Raw genomic sequence first — 17,787 nt, forward strand, 5'->3', positions numbered from 1 at the left:
AAATGTTCTGGGTCATTGCCAAACAAAATTACTCTTACTCAATTTCTCTCTTACAGTCATTGCTATTTCACTCAAAATTTGGGAATTACTACTATTCTCTGGTAAAAGATAGACAGTCTAAGAGTACTTTTACCTACATCTAATACCAGGCAATAATTTACAGACTTTAAATGAACTGTCTGAATAACAGCAGCAAGACAAAGCAGGGCTTGTAAAAGTCAAATTACATAGTCATTTTATCTGACCTTAACTTAATCCTGTTACTTTCGGATAGGATTGCTTGGAGAACAAGAATTAGAATTAAATAAATATTAACTTACATACTCCATAATTTCATTCCTTTGCAGACCTCAAAGCTTCTGCAAAGGAATGTTAACATTACAATTGATTCTAAAAGTATGCAAGACAGTAAATTTAAATTAAGTATCCATTGAAAATTAATGTTCATTTCAGGAAATAGAAGTGAACACTCTGCTAAAGCACACCATGCTGTTTTAAAGGATATTTGTAATCTGGCTGAACACAATCTTAAATGTTTTAATTTAGCCCTGTTGGTTTGATATGTGCTTCCTCATATGACATTTATAAATTGAACTTTTCAGGTTTTGAAAAAGCAGTATACAGGCATGATGTCCATTCCTCGTGAGAAATAAAATCAAACAAAGGTGAAAAGGAAGCCCATCAAAGGCTGACACAAGAGACTTCAGATGCTGAAATCTGGAGCAACAAACAGCAAATGGTGATTAGCAATGAAGAACTGCTTAAGAAATAGTCTAAATTGTGCAGGACAAGATACAATTAAGATGTGGGACTGGTAGGGAGGTAAAAGTGAAACAATTTAATCATGACTTGCTGGAGAGCACATTTTAAGAAAACTTATTTTTACAATAAAACTTTGAAATGATAATGCAGCAACCATTGCTCACAGTAACATTTTCTACTGGAAATGCACTTAAAATTACCGCTATAGAGTTAAGCTTTTTTTATTATTATGAGTTACAATCACATTCCAAATGCCAAAGAATACAAACTTCCAACTTTACACTTGATTCTGTTCATAGAATAGAAGTTCACTTTTCCTTGCGCTTCATTGCAGTGGCTACCACACCAACCAGGATAGCAGCAACAGTGAAACCTTGCGCAAAGATTCTCGCTCGCATTAACATCTGGGACTGTCGAGTCTTGCCATGTTTGAAAGCAATCAAACCATAGGTAAGGGCACCTGCTGTACCCAGCAGTCCTATAAAAGAAAGAGAAACAAAGTATGACTCAAAACTACCATTAAGGAGCATTTGACATTTTACAAGCATTGGGAATTACACAGAAGTGACTCTCTCATTGATTGTAGAAATCAATATTCCTGTTTAAGCCTTGTACTAAGGCAGCAGCAATAGCTACCATATTTAATATGTGCTGTGGATTAAAAAAAAACTGGCAGATATATTAAGCTGAAATTTCCATAAAGTATGTAAAGCTGTAATATCAAATATGTGGATAATAACAGCTTCAGGCATAGGAGATGAATACTGGACTGGCCAGACAATAATGTTCTTTTCTCCCCAGATGGTGATATGAAAAGTGTAGCATGGCATAGGGGCTCGTAACTTTTAAAATGTAAATATCTGGGTGAACACATGAATACTGTTTGAGTACTGTTGGGGGGGACAGCTTACCCGGGGGAAGCGACAGTGGCCCTGCCTCCGGCACAGAGTCTGGCCCTGTAGCTCAGAAGGGTAGGGCAAGGAAGAGGAGGGCAGTTGTGATAGGGGACTCGATCATTGGGACCTCTTTTGGCGTAGGTGTGACCTGTACAAAAAGGACGGGTTACACTTAAATCCTAGGGGGACCAATATCCTGGCAGGGAGATTAGCGGGGGCTACTGAGGTGACTTTAAACTAGAATGGTTGGGGGGTGGGAATCAAATTAAAGCGGCTAGGTGTGAGGAGGTTAGTTCACAACAGAGGGATGGGAACCAGTGCAGAGAGACAGAGGAGTGTAAAGTGAGCGTAGAAGTAAAAAGTACAAAGGGGAAAAGTAAAAGTGGCAGGCCGACAAATCCAGGGCAAGCATTAAAAAGGGCTAAGAGAGTTGTAAAAGAGCGCCTGAAGGCTTTATGTGTCAATGCAAGGAGCATTCGTAATAAGGTGGATGAATTGAAAGTGCAGATTGTTATTAATGATTATGATATAGTTGGGATCACAGAGACATGGCTCCAGGGTGACCAGGGATGGGAGCTCAACGTTCAGGGATATTCAATATTCAGGAGGGATAGACACGAAGGAAGGGGAGGTGGGGTGGCGTTGCTGGTTAAAAAAGAGATTAACGCAATAGAAAGGAAGGACATAAGCCGGGAAGATGTGGAATCGATATGGGTAGAGCTGCGTAACACTAAGGGGCAGAAGACGCTGCTGGGAGTTGTGTACAGGCCACCTAACAGTAGTAGTGAGGTCGGAGATGGTATTAAACAGGAAATTAGAAATGTGTGCAATAAAGGAACAGCAGTTATAATGGGTGACTTCAATCTACATGTAGACTGGGTGAACCAAATTGGTAAAGGTGCTGAGGAAGAGGATTTCTTGGAATGTATGCGGGATGGTTTTTTGAACCAACATGTCGAGGAACCGACTAGAGAGCAGGCTATTCTGGACTGGGTTTTGAGCAATGAGGAAGGGTTAATTAGCGATCTTGTCGTGAGAGGCCCCTTGGGTAAGAGTGACCATAATATGGTGGAATTCTTCATTAACATGGAGAGTGACGTAGTTAATTCAGAAACAAAGGTTCTGAACTTAAAGAGGGGTAACTTTGAAGGTATGAGACATGAATTAGCTAAGATAGACTGGCAAATGACACTTCAAGGATTGACAGTGGATATGCAATGGCAGGCATTTAAAGGTTGCATGGATGAACTACAACAATTGTTCATCCCAGTTTGGCAAAAGAATAAATCAAGGAAGGTAGTGCACCCGTGGCTGACAAGAGAAATTAGGGATAGTATCAATTCCAAAGAAGTAGCATACAAATTAGCCAGAGAAAGTGGCTCACCTGAGGACTGGGAGAAATTCAGAGTTCAGCAGAGGAGGACAAAGGGCTTAATTAGGAAGGGGAAAAAAGATTATGAGAGAAAACTGGCAGAGAACATAAAAACGGACTGTAAAAGCTTTTATAGATATGTAAAAAGGAAAAGACTGATAAAGACAAATGTAGGTCCCCTGCAAACAGAAACAGGTGAATTGATTATGGGGAGCAAGGACATGGCAGACCAATTGAATAATTACTTTGGTTCTGTCTTCACTAAGGAGGACATAAATAATCTTCCAGAAATAGTAAGGGACAGAGGGTCCAGTGAGATGGAGGAACTGAGGAAATACATGTTAGTAGGGAAGTGGTGTTAGGTAAATTGAAGGGATTGAAGGCAGATAAATCCCCAGGGCCAGATGGTCTGCATCCCAGAGTGCTTAAGGAAGTGGCCCAAGAAATAGTGGATGCATTAGTGATAATTTTTCAAAACTCGTTAGATTCTGGACTAGTTCCTGAGGATTGGAGGGTGGCTAATGTAACCCCACTTTTTAAAAAAGGAGGGAGAGAGAAACCGGGGAATTATAGGCCGGTTAGCCTAACGTCGGTGGTGGGGAAACTGCTGGAGTCAGTTATCAAGGATGTGATAACAGCACATTTGGAAAGCGGTGAAATGATCGGACAAAGTCAGCATGGATTTGTGAAAGGCAAATCATGTCTGACGAATCTCATAGAATTTTTTGAGGATGTAACTAGTAGAGTGGATAGGGGAGAACCAGTGGATGTGGTATATTTGGATTTTCAAAAGGCTTTTGACAAGGTCCCACACAGGAGATTAGTGTGCAAACTTAAAGCACATGGTATTGGGGGTAAGGTATTGGTGTGGGTGGAGAATTGGTTAGCAGACAGGAAGCAAAGAGTGGGAATAAACGGGACCTTTTCAGAATGGCAGGCGGTGACTAGTGGGGTACCGCAAGGCTCAGTGCTGGGACCCCAGTTGTTTACAATATATATTAATGACTTGGATGAGGGAATTAAATGCAGCATCTCCAAGTTTGCGGATGACACGAAGCTGGGTGGCAGTGTTAGCAGTGAGGAGGATGCTAAGAGGATGCAGGGTGACTTGGATAGGTTGGGTGAGTGGGCAAACTCATGGCAGATGCAATTTAATGTGGATAAATGTGAAGTTATCCACTTTGGTGGCAAAAATAGGAAAACAGATTATTATCTGAATGGTGGCCGATTAGGAAAAGGGGAGGTGCAACGAGACCTGGGTGTCATTATACACCAGTCATTGAAAGTGGGCATGCAGGTACAGCAGGCGGTGAAAAAGGCGAACGGTATGCTGGCATTTATAGCGAGAGGATTCGAGTACAGGAGCAGGGAGGTACTACTGCAGTTGTACAAGGCCTTGGTGAGACCACACCTGGAGTATTGTGTGCAGTTTTGGTCCCCTAATCTGAGGAAAGACATCCTTGCCATAGAGGGAGTACAAAGAAGGTTCACCAGATTGATTCCTGGGATGGCAGGTCTTTCATATGAAGAAAGACTGGATGAACTGGGCTTGTACTCGTTGGAATTTAGAAGATTGAGGGGGGATCTGATTGAAACGTATAAGATCCTAAAGGGATTGGACAGGCTAGATGCGGGAAGATTGTTCCCGATGTTGGGGAGGTCTAGAACGAGGGGTCACAGTTTGAGGATAGAGGGGAAGCCTTTTAGGACCGAGGTTAGGAAAAACTTCTTCACACAGAGAGTGGTGAATCTGTGGAATTCTCTGCCACAGCAAACTGTTGAGGCCAGTTCATTAGCTATGTTTAAAAGGAAGTTAGATATGGCCCTTGTGGCTACAGGGGTCACGGGGTATGGAGGGAAGGCTGGGTTCTGAGTTGGATGATCAGCCATGATCATAATAAATGGCGGTGCAGGCTCGAAGGGCCGAATGGCCTACTCCTGCACCTATTTTCTATGTTTCTATGTTTCTATAGATACTGAATAGGTAGAGAGAGGCAGAAAAGTAAATTGTGAAGGGGATACAAAGTCACAAAAGGATATTCACATATTAATTTGACAAAGGTATGGCAAATGGAGTACAATGTATAAAAATGTGAAATTGACTACTGAGAGAAAAAAAAAATCGAAGTTTTATCCAACTCGTGAAAGATTGCAGAGGGATCTGTATGGTACTCAAAAGGCAAATAATTAAATTCCAAAAAACTGAATACAGAAGGATGAAGGTTATGCTTCACTTGTATAGGACATTAGTGAGAGAATATATCTGAACTAAACAAAACACAAACACAGAAGAAATCCTCGTTATGAAGACTCATCCCACCTTGACCATAGCTTTTCACATCATTATAATGTTTTTACTACTAAATGTATGAAGTTGGGGGTTCAGCCTCACCAATTCAAAAGCAGCAACTTAAACTTCTGTCACATGGCAAACCTCCTGAGACACTTAACAATTGTTGGTAAATATGGTGAATAAGTTTGCAGTCATGGGAATGGCATTCAAATCTTGTTCAAAGTAGATTTGAGAAAGCATTTGGGAGTATTCCTTGACAGGGCAGACAAAGCCAAGGCTGAGGATGGTAGAGAAACTGAGATAAATGTGTTTTACATGATTTACTTTTCCTTCCTCAGACAGGAAGCTGCTCATTTATTCTAATGCCCATTTCAAAGATTGCAAGTCACACCTATGGAAGTGTGATTGGTGCTGAAATGCTAGCTCTGTGTGTTATTATGCAACTTGGCATTTTTCTGCATTGATTTGAGCATGGTCAATGTGGCACTTACGTTCTCCTTAGATGGCCATGGTACACCTGTGCATATCCCCACAGCATCTGGTGGCCCTGTGACTCTGTCCCAGACGACGGTGTAAGAGGGTGAATCCAGGAAAGATGTACCTGGCAGGATACTGAAAACCTGAGCAAACCAACTGGCTGCAGTGTTCAAGGCCATCTTCAACCTTTCACTGCTGCAGTCAGAGGTTCTTAGAACGACAGCAATCATATCCATGCCCAAGAATAACTGCCTCTACAACTGTCATCCAATAGCACTCAGATCTACTGTGATAAAGTGCTTGGAGAGGTTGGTCATGTCTAGAACTAACCCCTCTCTGAGCAAGGAACCGGGCACACTGCAATTTACCTACCGCCCCAAGCAGGTTTACAGCAGATGCAGTCTCACTGGCTCTCCACTTGGTCTTCAACCACCTGTGCAGAAGTAATACCCATGTCAGGCTGCTGTTTGTTCATTACAGCTCCAACTCAGCACCATCATCCCCTCAGTACATGGGCCTTTCTACCTCCCTCTACCTCTGGATCCTTGACTTCCTCATCGGGAGACCATAGTCAATGCGGATTGGTAATAATATCTCCTCCTCACCGACAATCAACACAGGTACACCTCAAGAATATATGCTCAGCTCCCTATTCTACTCTTTCTACACTCATAACTATGTGACTAAGCACAGCTCAAATGCCACCTATAAATTTGCCAATGGCATCACTGTTGCTGGCAGAATCTTAGATGGCGATAAGATGGTGTACAGGAGCAAGATGGATTGGCTGATTGAGTGATGTCACATCAACAACCTTGCACTCAAAGTCAGCAAGACCAATGAATTGATTGTGGACTTCAGGAAGGGGAAGTTGTGGAAATACACACCATTCTTCATTGAGGGATTAGCAGTAGAAAGTGAGCGGCCTCAGGTTCCTGGGTATCATCTCTGAAGATCTATCCTGAGCCCTATGTATCAATGCAATCATGAAGAAAGCATTCCAGCAGATTTACTTCACTCAGATTTTGAAGTGATTTGGTATGTCACCAAAGCTTTTATCAAATTTCTTCAAATGTACAGAGAGCATTCTGACTGGTTGCATCACCATCTGGCATGGAGGCTCCAATGCACTCCACACCACGATCAAGAGGCCACAGAGGGTTGTAGACTTGATCAGCTTCATCACTGGCATGTCTGCCCTCATTCGAGTTTATCTTCAAAAGGCGGTGCCTCTAAATGGCAGCAAAAGTCATTAAGGACCCCTATCACCCAGGATATGCTATCCAGGTACAGGGGCTGAGGACCTGCACTCTTTTTTTTTGGAAAAAGTTCTTCCCCTCTGCCATCAGATTTCTGAATGGTCCATGAACACTTCCCTGAGCTTCTCCATGGTATGCACAGAGACAAGAATTATCAATTTAAAACCTCACCCACCTCTTCTGACTCCACACGAAACAGCCATATTGATCCTTAAGGGGCCCTATTCTCCATCTAGTTACTCTCTTGCTCTTAGTAAACCTGTAGAATCTGTTCAGAACATCTTTCACCTTGTATGCCAAACCTAGTGTCCTCTTTTTTTGCCCTCCTGATTTCCCTCGTGTACTTTTACTTTTATACTCCTTAAGGTATTTACTTGATGCCAGTTGCCTATACCTGATGTATGTCTCCTCCTTTTTCCTGATGAGAGCCTCAAAATACCTTGTCAATCACGGTTTCCTAATCCTGTCAGCCATATCCTTGACTTCAACAGGAACATGCTGGCCCTAAACTTTTCCCATTTCATTTTTAAAAACATCCCACTTTCCAGAAGTCCCTTTACTTGTAAACAGCCTTTTCCAATCAACCTTTGCAAGTTCCCATCTAATGCCATCATAATTATCTTTATCCCAGTTCCATCATTTTACTGGACTATTTTCAAACTAGTAAGAGTTTTGGTCACTGATCCCAAACTGCCCCCCCCCCTACTGACCCATCAGTAATTTGCCTTGCCTCATTGCCCAATAGGAAGGGTGTTGCCTCCTCTCTACCAGGGCTTTCTACATATTCTTTCAGGAAACCTTCCTGGATGAGCTTAGCATGCTTTGTCCCATCCAAGTTTTTAGCAACATAGTCACTATTCATTTTTAGGTAAGTTCAAATCACTCATGTCTTCGAGATTTCCTCAAATAAGCATGTCTTCAAACAAATCAATTTGTTTTACATGATTGTCAAAATGGCTGAGGGGGCACTGTTTACAGCCAAATCTACAGGATTACACAACATTCTGGCAGATTTAAAAAATTTGCTTCCTGAACTAGTCATGGCCAAACTATTCCGTAACAGTTACTGCCATCTACTGGCAGTACAGAAAATTGTCCGTGTATACCCTGTCCACAAAAAGCAAAGTTCAAAGTAATTTTTTTTATTAAAGTGCGCATGTTACCATATACTACTTCAAGATTCATTTTCAAGCAGCCACTTACAGAAAACTATACACAAGAGACTAGGACTGACAAATAAAAGATAAGCTGTCCAATTTTTAAAAATGCTGAGAACATGAGTTGTAAAGAGTCCTTGAAAGAGAGTCAGTAGGTTAAAGAATCAGTTCAGAGTAGTAATGACTGAAGTTATCCATGCCAATTCAGGAGCCTGATGGTTGTAGGTTATTAACTTTTCAGGAGGTGTTGTGGCACCTAAGGCTTCTGTACCTCCTGCTTGATGGTTTTAGTGAGAAGAGATTGTGTCCTGGAAGGTGGGGTTTTGATGATGGATGCTGCTTCCTTGTGGCAGCGCTCTGTTAAAATGTACTTAATCATGGGAGAGCTTGCCTGTGATGAACTGGGCTGCATCCACTACTTTCTGCAGCCTTTTCTGTTCCTAAGCATTGGTGTTTCCATACTAGGCCATATTGCAACCAGTCAGGATACTCTCCACTGAGCATCTGTAAGAGTTTCTACACAAACTTCTAAGAAAGTAGAGGTGCTTCTTTATGATGATGTGTGTGCTCATTCCAAGGTAATTAAAACTATTGACTCTCTCCATCTCTGTTCTTTAAAAGAGGAGTGGTTTTTCATCCTCAGCTGTTTCATTTCACTTATGTTGATCGAGAGGTTGTTGTCGTGGTACCATTCAAACAGATTTCAATCTCCCTCTTATATGCTGATTTGTCACCACTATTGATTTGGCACACAGTGGTATCAGCAGCAAACTTGGAGCTGTACTTGGCTACACAATCACAAGTATATAGTGAGTAGAGCAGGGGGCTAAGCACATAGCCCGATGGTGCACCTGTGCTGATGTTGCGTGTGGAAGGGACCAGAATTAGGTTTAATATCACCAGATGTTATGAAATTTGTTAACCTAGTGGCAGCAGTACAATGCAATACATGATAATAGAGGGAAACAAATAAATCTATTACAGTAAATATATATATTAATATATGTAGATCACCTCAGTGCTGGTGATGCAAAAAGACTACATAAACTCATCAAAAAGGCTGGATTTGTCCTTGGCTACAACCTAGACTCTTGAGTTAGTGGTGGGGAGGAGGTCACTGAACAAACTTATCTATTATGGACAATCAGACACATTCTCTCCATGACTTACTGAATAAGCAGCAGAACACCCTTTCGAACAGGCTCATTCAGTTCCACTGATGCAAGGATCGTTACAGAAAATCTTTCCTACCAAATGTAATAAGCATATACAGCAGTTCATCTCTGTGCAATAGGAGAACACACATAATAGTACAATAGTCTGTTTTATTACTTCATACATTATTGCACATGGTAAATTATTGTGTTATTATTCTGTACTTATTAGTTAATATTAGTATACAGGTGTACACTTTTCGAACATTCTCTTTACAAAACCTCACTGTTATGAAAGACCTACATTAGTAGCCTGTTTTCGCTTTCAGAAGGCGTTTTCACTTATGAAGAAAAGCAGCGCGTGATAAAAAAATCAGCGCGCGCCCCGAACACCCAGATTCAGAACGGCATTGCTGAAACACGTTGCATTGAACAGCCATTAGCAAGATTAGTTCTAAGCTGTCGGAAAAGGCTGAAAGAGTAAGGGTGTTACACTTAGCGTAAAACTAGACATAATTAAGCGTTTTGATCATGGTGAACGAAGTAAGGACAACGTGAATTTGGCTTGTGGAAGCTGACGAAAATGATGTTGAAGAGGTTTTGGCATCCCATGATCAAGAACTGATAGATGAAGAGCTCATGCAATTGGAAGAGGAAAGGATATCAAAACCGAATGCAGAAAGTGAAGCAACTGCGTGAGATTTTCGCTGCAATGATAAAGTACGACTTTAATTTTGAAAGGATACGTAGGTTTAGGGGATATTTGCAGGATCGTTTGAGTGCTTACAAACAACTGTATGATAGAAAAATGCGCGAGGCTCAGCAGTCAAGCAAGCCTTCCATATCAGCCACAGCAGACGACGAACCTCGACCTTCGACATCGAGGCGGGCAGTCATAGGAGAAGATGGGCTGCCTGCCCTGATCGACGATGAGATGACACCCCCGTGTCCCACCACCCCAACACTCGGGCCCCGGACAGATACTGTACCGATTCGCAAAGAACGCAGTGTTAGCCGGGAGGCACACAGCACATCTTTAAGAAAAAAGCCAAAATAAACATGCTAATTAATTAGGGGCCGCCCGACACGTAAATGTCGGCGCAGATCAGAGGCGATTACATTGCCTCTGATCTGGGCCAACAATTACGTGCTTGGCGGCCCCTAATTAATTAGCATGTTTATTTTGGCTTTTTTTCTTAAAGATGTGCTGTGTGCCTCCCGGCTACCGCTGTGTTCTTCGCGGCAATGTATCGGGTCGGCGGCCCGGAGGGTGGGGGCCACTGCACCATCCAGCCTGCGACGACTCAGTCTAACACACCATCATCAGTGTGCTCAGCGCTGTTTTCCCAATTCCGGTAAGTGATACTACACTTTACATACATTATTTCTACTTTATATAGGCTGTGTACTTATACGTGTTATTTGGTAGATTTGGCAGCTTAATAGTTTAAAGGTTACTGGAGAGTGCGTTTATGCTAACAGCGCTTGCGTGAGATTTTCTGCCGAGAGTGCTTGCGTGAGATTTTCGCTACGGAGATCTGTATTTCTACTTTATATGGGCTGTGTATTTATCATATCATTCCTGCTTTTACTATACGTTACTGTTATTTTAGGTTTTGTGTGTTATTTGGCATGATTTGGTAGGTTATTTTTGGGTCTGCGAACGCTCACAACATTTTCCCATATAAATAAATGGTAATTGTTTCTTTGCTTTACAACATTTCGGTTTACGAACCGTTTCATAGGAACGCTCTACCTTCGGATGGCAGGGGAAACCTGTATTTATTATAATTTATTATTGCTAAGTGTGTTTTTAAATGTTGCTGGTGTAATGAAGTAATTTCAACTCAGGGTCAATAAAATACTTATTATTAAATGGTTAACTTAAAAATAACACAAAAACAGAAATATAAAAACAAAAAGTGAGGTAGTGTTCACGGGTTCAACGTCCATTTAGGAATCAGATGGCAGAGGGGAAGAAGCTGTTCCTGAATCACAGAGTGGGTGCCTTCAGGCTTCTGTACTTCCTTCCTGATGGTAACAATGAGAAGAAGGCACGTCTTGGGTGGTGGGGATCCTTAATGATGGATGCCACCTTTCTAAGGCACCGCTCCTTGAAGATGTATTTGACACTATGGAGGCTAGTACCCAAGGTGAAGCTGTCTAATTTTACAACTTTCTGTAGCTTCTTTCGATCCTGTGTAGTAGCCCCTCCACCCAACCATACCAGTTGGTGATGCAGCCTGTCAGAATGCTCTCCATGGTACATCTTAAGTAAAAAACCACATCTCCTCAAACTCCTAATGAAATATAGCCTCTGTCTTGCCTTCTCTATAGCCGCATCGATATGTTGGGACCAGCTTCGATCCTCAGAGATCTTGACACCCAGGAACTTGAAACTGCTTACTCTCTCCACTTCTGATCCCTCTATGAGGATTGGTTCGTGTTTCCTCATCTTGCCCTGCCTGATGTCTACAATCAGCTCTTTGGTTTTATTGACATTGAGTGCCAATCTGTACAAACAGGTCTGCCAGTGAGGAAATCGAGGATCCGGTTGCACAGGCCCAAGTCTTGGAGCTTACTGATGAGTTAAAGTCAAAAATCAAGTTTATTGTTGTAAATACTTACCAATTTCCAATACTTCTACTCAAAGTGATGGAAAGGGGCATTAAAAGTAATATCAAGTCGCATTTGCTCACTATGAAGCACATTTTCCTAAGATCATTTAGCTGCTGAACAGCCTTGGTCCAAACATGGAGAGCAGGGCTGCATTCTGGAGCCAAGAAGAGAATGAATACATTTGACATCAAGGCACGTGTGAAGCATTTAGGAACATTGGTAAAAATCTGAACATTTATGACACGGGAGTCAGCCATCAACACACCATGTCCAAGTCCATAGATTCAACAGTTACACAACACAGAAACAGGCCCTTTATACTAACTTGTATATTCCGAACAAACTGCCTTTCTAAACTAATATTTGTCTGCATTTGGCCCATAATCCCCTAAGTCCTTCCTATGCATATTCCACATAACCCTGTTATCTGCCTGTTCATGTGTCTTGTCTAATGCCTCTTATGACATTGTTACCATGCCCAGGTCATGCTATCTACTCTCTACTCCACCCAAGCTACCATCAGGTAGAAGGAATTTGAGCCTCAGCACTCACACCACCAGGTTCAAGAACTGCTATTAACCCTCAATCATCAGGCTCTTGAATAAAAGGGGATAACTACACTCACTTGCACCATCAGTGAAATGTTCCTACAACTAATCATCTCATATTATCTCATGTTCTCATTATTTATTGCTATTTACTTATATTTGCATTTGCAGTTTGTTGTCTTCTGCACTCTACTTGATCTTTCATTGATCCTGCTATAGTTACTATTTTATTGACTTGCTGAGTATAACCTCAGCAAAATGAATTCCAGGGTTGGATGTGATGACATATGTACTTTCGAGAGTCAGAGAAGTACAGCACAGAAACAGGCCCTTGAATGCGGAAACCACTTAAACTGCTAACTCCCAATCAACATGCACCTGGACCATAAACCTCCATGTCCCTACTATCCACGTACTTGTCCAAATTTCTTTTTAACAACTTTGATAATAAAATTTACATTGAACCCTGACACCAATGTCTGTCTGCTGATCAGGACGTGACAGAATATTCACCTTCTGTGATAGTCACCACAGTTATTGCTGAAGTTCGACACCATCTGGATTAATGTAGTCACCCAACTCTCAAAAAGCTCATCATCCAGAACAAAGTTTGGATAATGTTTCGTTGGCACCCACCTACTAACCTAAATAGTCATTGCCTCCACAAGCAGTGCACTGTGACTACATATGCATTTTACATAAACTACACTGTGATTACTTGCCTACTTTTATTTGGCTTCTCTTGGATTGTTACCTTGTCGTGGTGGAGAAGCTTGTGTGGTCCTGAGATCCCGAGAGCAATACCGTCTGGAGCTATGCTCCTGGTAGGGTCACCCATGGCAGTAAGGTCCAGGGTGAGGTCCCGGACAAAGAACAATCCAACCAAGACCTCAACGGTGGAACAGGCGGACGAAGTTACTTCAAACTCAATGGCTGTGAAGGCGGATGAAGGCTGCAAAAAATCCATCAGCTCCAATCATTGTGGTTTCCATGTCATTGGAATCAGTTGGTTGATTTGTGAAGTATCATGTGCTTCTTGGAGTGCAACATAAGTACACGTTAAACTAATACACGCACAGGCGTCTTCGCTCTGTGGGCCACTTCTTCAGAACAAAGATCATCATCCTCGACCTCGAGGGATAGCCACGACGATGACGACAACTTTTATTAGGCTGATCCAATAAAACCTCCCAATACAATAACATCTAGCTTGGTGGCCACACCCACATATACAAGGAAATACCATCACTTGCAGATCTGAAAATGTACATCATTAAGATCTGGCCAACTCTAACCACCCACGCCCCCCCCAATTCTTTCTAGCTATGAGAGTGGTGTCAGAAGAATGGAGGATCATAAAATACTATTGTTTAAAAATGGAAATAGGGATAAATCAGTCAGTTTGTTCAACTTCACTAGTAGGCAATTTAGTAAAGCTCAACTTAATCAGGAACTGTCAGCATAGATTTGTTTCAAGAAACTTGATTTAAATTCTTTGACCGCTGACAAGGAAGGTCTGAAAGAAGTGCCTTTCATTTAAATCTACAAAGAATTTAGCAAATTGTCTCACAAGGTCCTGCATTGCAGGCAAGTTAATAAAAAGGTGAAAAATGACAGGGCTCCTCATGGCTCAGTGCTCAGCCCTTGTTTTTTTTGTTATGTTTATTAAATGATTTTGACTCTTAAGTGGCATGATTAAAGTTTACAAGATGCTCCGGTTAGAGTCGGAAGAACGCAAATAGAATTTAATGCAGTAAAGCACAAGTATAGGAATACAATTGGAGAGCTGCAATAATACACAGAATACACAAGGAGAGGTATGTGGAGGAACAGAGAGAAATTGGAGAGATCTTGAAGATCTATTGAGTAAATATGGACTTAATTTACTTAAAGAAACCTTAACATCTTAATGTTTAAAAGTTTTTGGATATGTACATGATAAATCATGACCATCAGGACTGGAAAGAGCAATTAGACTAGAGTTATGTTTTTACTGGTCAAAACAAAAAAGAGCTGAACAACTCCCTGCATTCAACATTTTTTTTGATTAAACGCCAAATAATCCTTCCAAGCAGCACCCCAACATTCTGTACCCAATGTGGTGGAAGGTGTTATCAGTAATACTATGAACAGATACACCATTCATCTCCAAACCATACTGTAGATTAGGTCCAAATGTGGGCAATCAGAATTTTAGTTCTGAGCAAAGACTAAGCTGCCTTGAAACCAAGGCATCATTTGACAGTAGGTTACATCAAGCAGTCTGAGTAAAATTGAAGACAATGAATAATAGGGTTATATTCTCCTGCCCTTCCAAATGGAAATCATTGAAATAGAGAAGTTCCCTAGGTTACTGACTTCCTTACCATTGGTAATGTCTATATGAAGCATTGCCTCAAAAAGTCTACATCTATGATCAAAGACCCCTCCCCCCCCCACCTTCTGAGTTATAGGACCTTAAAACATAGAAGCAGAATTAGGCTATTCAGCCCGTTGAGTCTGTTCCGCCATTTCATCAGGTTGATCCATTTCTCTCTCAACCCCATTCTCCTGCCTTCTCCCCATTACCTTTCATGCCCTGACTAATCAAGAACCTATCAATCTCTGCCTTAAATGCACACAATGACTTGGCTACCACAGCCATCTTTGGCAACGAATTCTACAGATTTACCACTGTCTGGCTAAAGAAATTCCTCCTCATCTCTGTACTAAATGGACATCCTCTATGCCACCTTCTCACAGCTACCATTGGGCAGAAGTTACAGGTTCAAGAACAGCTACTTCACTTAATCCATTTGGTTCTTCAACAAACTTGCACATCCCTAATTACTACCTCATTACACAATCCTCACCACCATTACCACAACATTACATCATTTCTCACTACAATAGGCTTTATTTTATGTTCTGATTGTTTTTTTTCTTAAATTGTTTTTTTGTGAATGTTGTGTATCAGATGCCACATGCCTGTAATGCTGCTCCAAGTAAGCTCTTCATTTCACATGTGCTTAAATGACAATAAAACACAGATTTGACCTTAATCATGTTACCTCTCACTCAATGTCAATAAGACCAAGGAATGAATTGTAGACATTGGGAGAGGGAAACCAGAGGTCGATGAGCCAATACTCATCGGAGGATCAGAGGTGGGGTGGATCAAGAACTTTAAGTTCCTGGGTGATACTATCTCACCCAGGCCACACTCTTTTCTCGCTGCTGCCATCAATTAGAAGGTACAGGTGCCTCAGGACTCGCACCACCAGGTTCAAGAACAGTTACTACCCCTCAACCATCAAGCTCTTGAACAAGCTCTGGTGTTCCCACAACCAATGGTTGCACTTTAAGGACTCTTTTATCTTGTTATCTCATGCTCTTATTATTTATTACTATTTATTTATATTTGCATAATTTATTGTTCATTGATCCTGTTTACATTTGCTGTTCTATATACTTGCTAAGTATGCCCACAGGAAAAAGAATCTCAGGGTTGTGTGTGGTGACATGTATGTACTCTGATAATAAATTTTACTTTGAACTTCGATCAACAGGTTGGAAATGAAGATAACAACTTTTCTCACACCTGGTGTCTACAGCTATTGTGTAGAGAGAACATTATTGTCCATTTAAATATCAGTCAAAGCTAATGGGGTTTAACCACAATCTCTTGGTACTGTAACTCTTGGCAGTATGAGGTTCACTGTTAACCAGAAACAAATGTACAAGAGCTGATCAGAGGGTGGATCTCTCTCAGTGGGTGAACTCTTAAATTAGACTTCCAAAGCTTTTTTTATGCCATGGACTCCCACTATTTACCGAGAGGGTTCGTGGACTCCAGGATGAGAGCAGACATCCCACCTCTCCTGGAAGTTCTGGGAGTCTCCCGCAGATTGATAGTGGCTCCCTGATGCCCAGAAATTATATACAAGATCCCGGCAATCGATTTTTTAAGAGACCGAGACAGAGACAGAATCCTGATTGGTCTCTCTTCATGCTAAGTAGACCTATCAGTTTTCTCTGTGGGTGGGCTTTACAGTCCACATCAAAAATAATGACAGTGTTGTTTGCTGCACTGTTTACAACAGTGACTTTTCTATTGCCCATGATGGGTTAAAATATAAAAGACATGTTGAGGTAAGTTTAACAGGTGTCATTCGTTTATTAGCATAGGTGTCATTCATTTATTAGCATAGCATTAACTAGCTGGCTAGCTGCTAAGGAGCTACTCTATTGATGTTCTACGTGATGAGGCCAAACTTCCTGCAGACTTGCTTAAAATTGTAATAGAACAAACATGATTATACAAGTACATATTTTAATATCACATTTTCTGCATATACCCAACTTAGTTTACAGATTAGACAAAATCACTAAACAAAGTATTACATACACCCTTGGGGGGGGGGTGAAGGGGTTCTATCTCCCTGATATGAGTTTTTCTAGGGTAGAGTATCTGCGAGAGGCCCTGCTTTATACCATTTTTCATGCGATTCAAGTTAGGAACGCGATCAAATGCTCTACCAGCCGGGTTAAGTCCAGTCCAATAATTCATGAACAACTATACAGAGTAAGATATTTAAGTTGTCTAGTTTTCTGCGCAGCATTCTAAACATTCAGCATTCTGGTAACAGATTATATGTTTCATATGAGAATCGATAACATTAAAATGAATTTGCAAAGTCATGGGCCATCCACTTGCACTAAATTCTGTAGTCTACACGCCATTTCCAATCGTCTAACCTAAAAGTAAACAAAACAATTCTGGAAGTACACAACAATTTGGGGATATTGTGTAAAGAGGGACAGGAAGAACCAGTTCTATCACAGGACATCAAGGAAAGATGAAACATCACAAGACACTGAACCGCTCACCGATCGGAACGAATGGATTCTCCTTCGTTTTCCTGATGAATTTGTCCGCAAACCCTTCCTCTTTAGGCCTGGGCAAAGAAGTAAAGCCCTCAATGGCTGGGGGCTTCGTTAAATCAAGCGGCGAAGTCACCGCAACCGGCTTCGACATCGTTGATGATTTCCCGGAGAAACGAAGCAAAGTCAGGCGAGTTAGCCGCCAATTGGACACCCTAAAGTGCTGATCAATCTTCAAGGCGGGGCTAGCTTTATTATGTAACTACAAGGGATTAAAAAAAGGGTAAAAATAACAGGAGAATTGTCGAAAATGTATTGCAATATGGGAGGAATAAGTCTTATTTGTGCTGGGATTGTTTCTACATTTGTGGGAGGACGGCGCTCGTC

The 17,787-nt window shown here is 41.4% G+C and overlaps 1 protein-coding gene across 1 annotated transcript; it reads right to left on the reverse strand.

Moving 5' to 3' along the window:
- Positions 1 to 967: 967 nt before the first annotated feature.
- Positions 968 to 17,639, reverse strand: higd2a (HIG1 hypoxia inducible domain family, member 2A). The gene is made up of 2 exons (XM_063053461.1): positions 17,407 to 17,639; positions 968 to 1,240 (listed from the first exon to the last, which is right to left on the reverse strand). Exons 1-2 carry the CDS (start codon positions 17,552 to 17,554, stop codon positions 1,071 to 1,073), a joined length of 318 nt encoding a protein of 105 aa, XP_062909531.1. The 5' UTR covers positions 17,555 to 17,639; the 3' UTR covers positions 968 to 1,070.
- Between the last annotated feature and the right edge of the window lie 148 nt (positions 17,640 to 17,787).

The sequence above is a fragment of the Mobula hypostoma genome, chromosome 7 (assembly GCF_963921235.1).
Source record: "Mobula hypostoma chromosome 7, sMobHyp1.1, whole genome shotgun sequence".
NCBI classification, from domain to species: Eukaryota; Metazoa; Chordata; class Chondrichthyes; order Myliobatiformes; family Myliobatidae; genus Mobula; species Mobula hypostoma.

Bases quoted from the DNA above. Each gene is read 5' to 3' on its own strand.
- higd2a (XM_063053461.1), bottom strand. From the start codon at position 17,554: ATGTCGAAGCCGGTTGCGGTGACTTCGCCGCTTGATTTAACGAAGCCC. The intron at 1,241-17,406 runs GTGAGCGGTTCA...TTTCTTTTATAG, and splicing joins GAATCCATTCGTTCCGATCG to GACTGCTGGGTACAGCAGGT.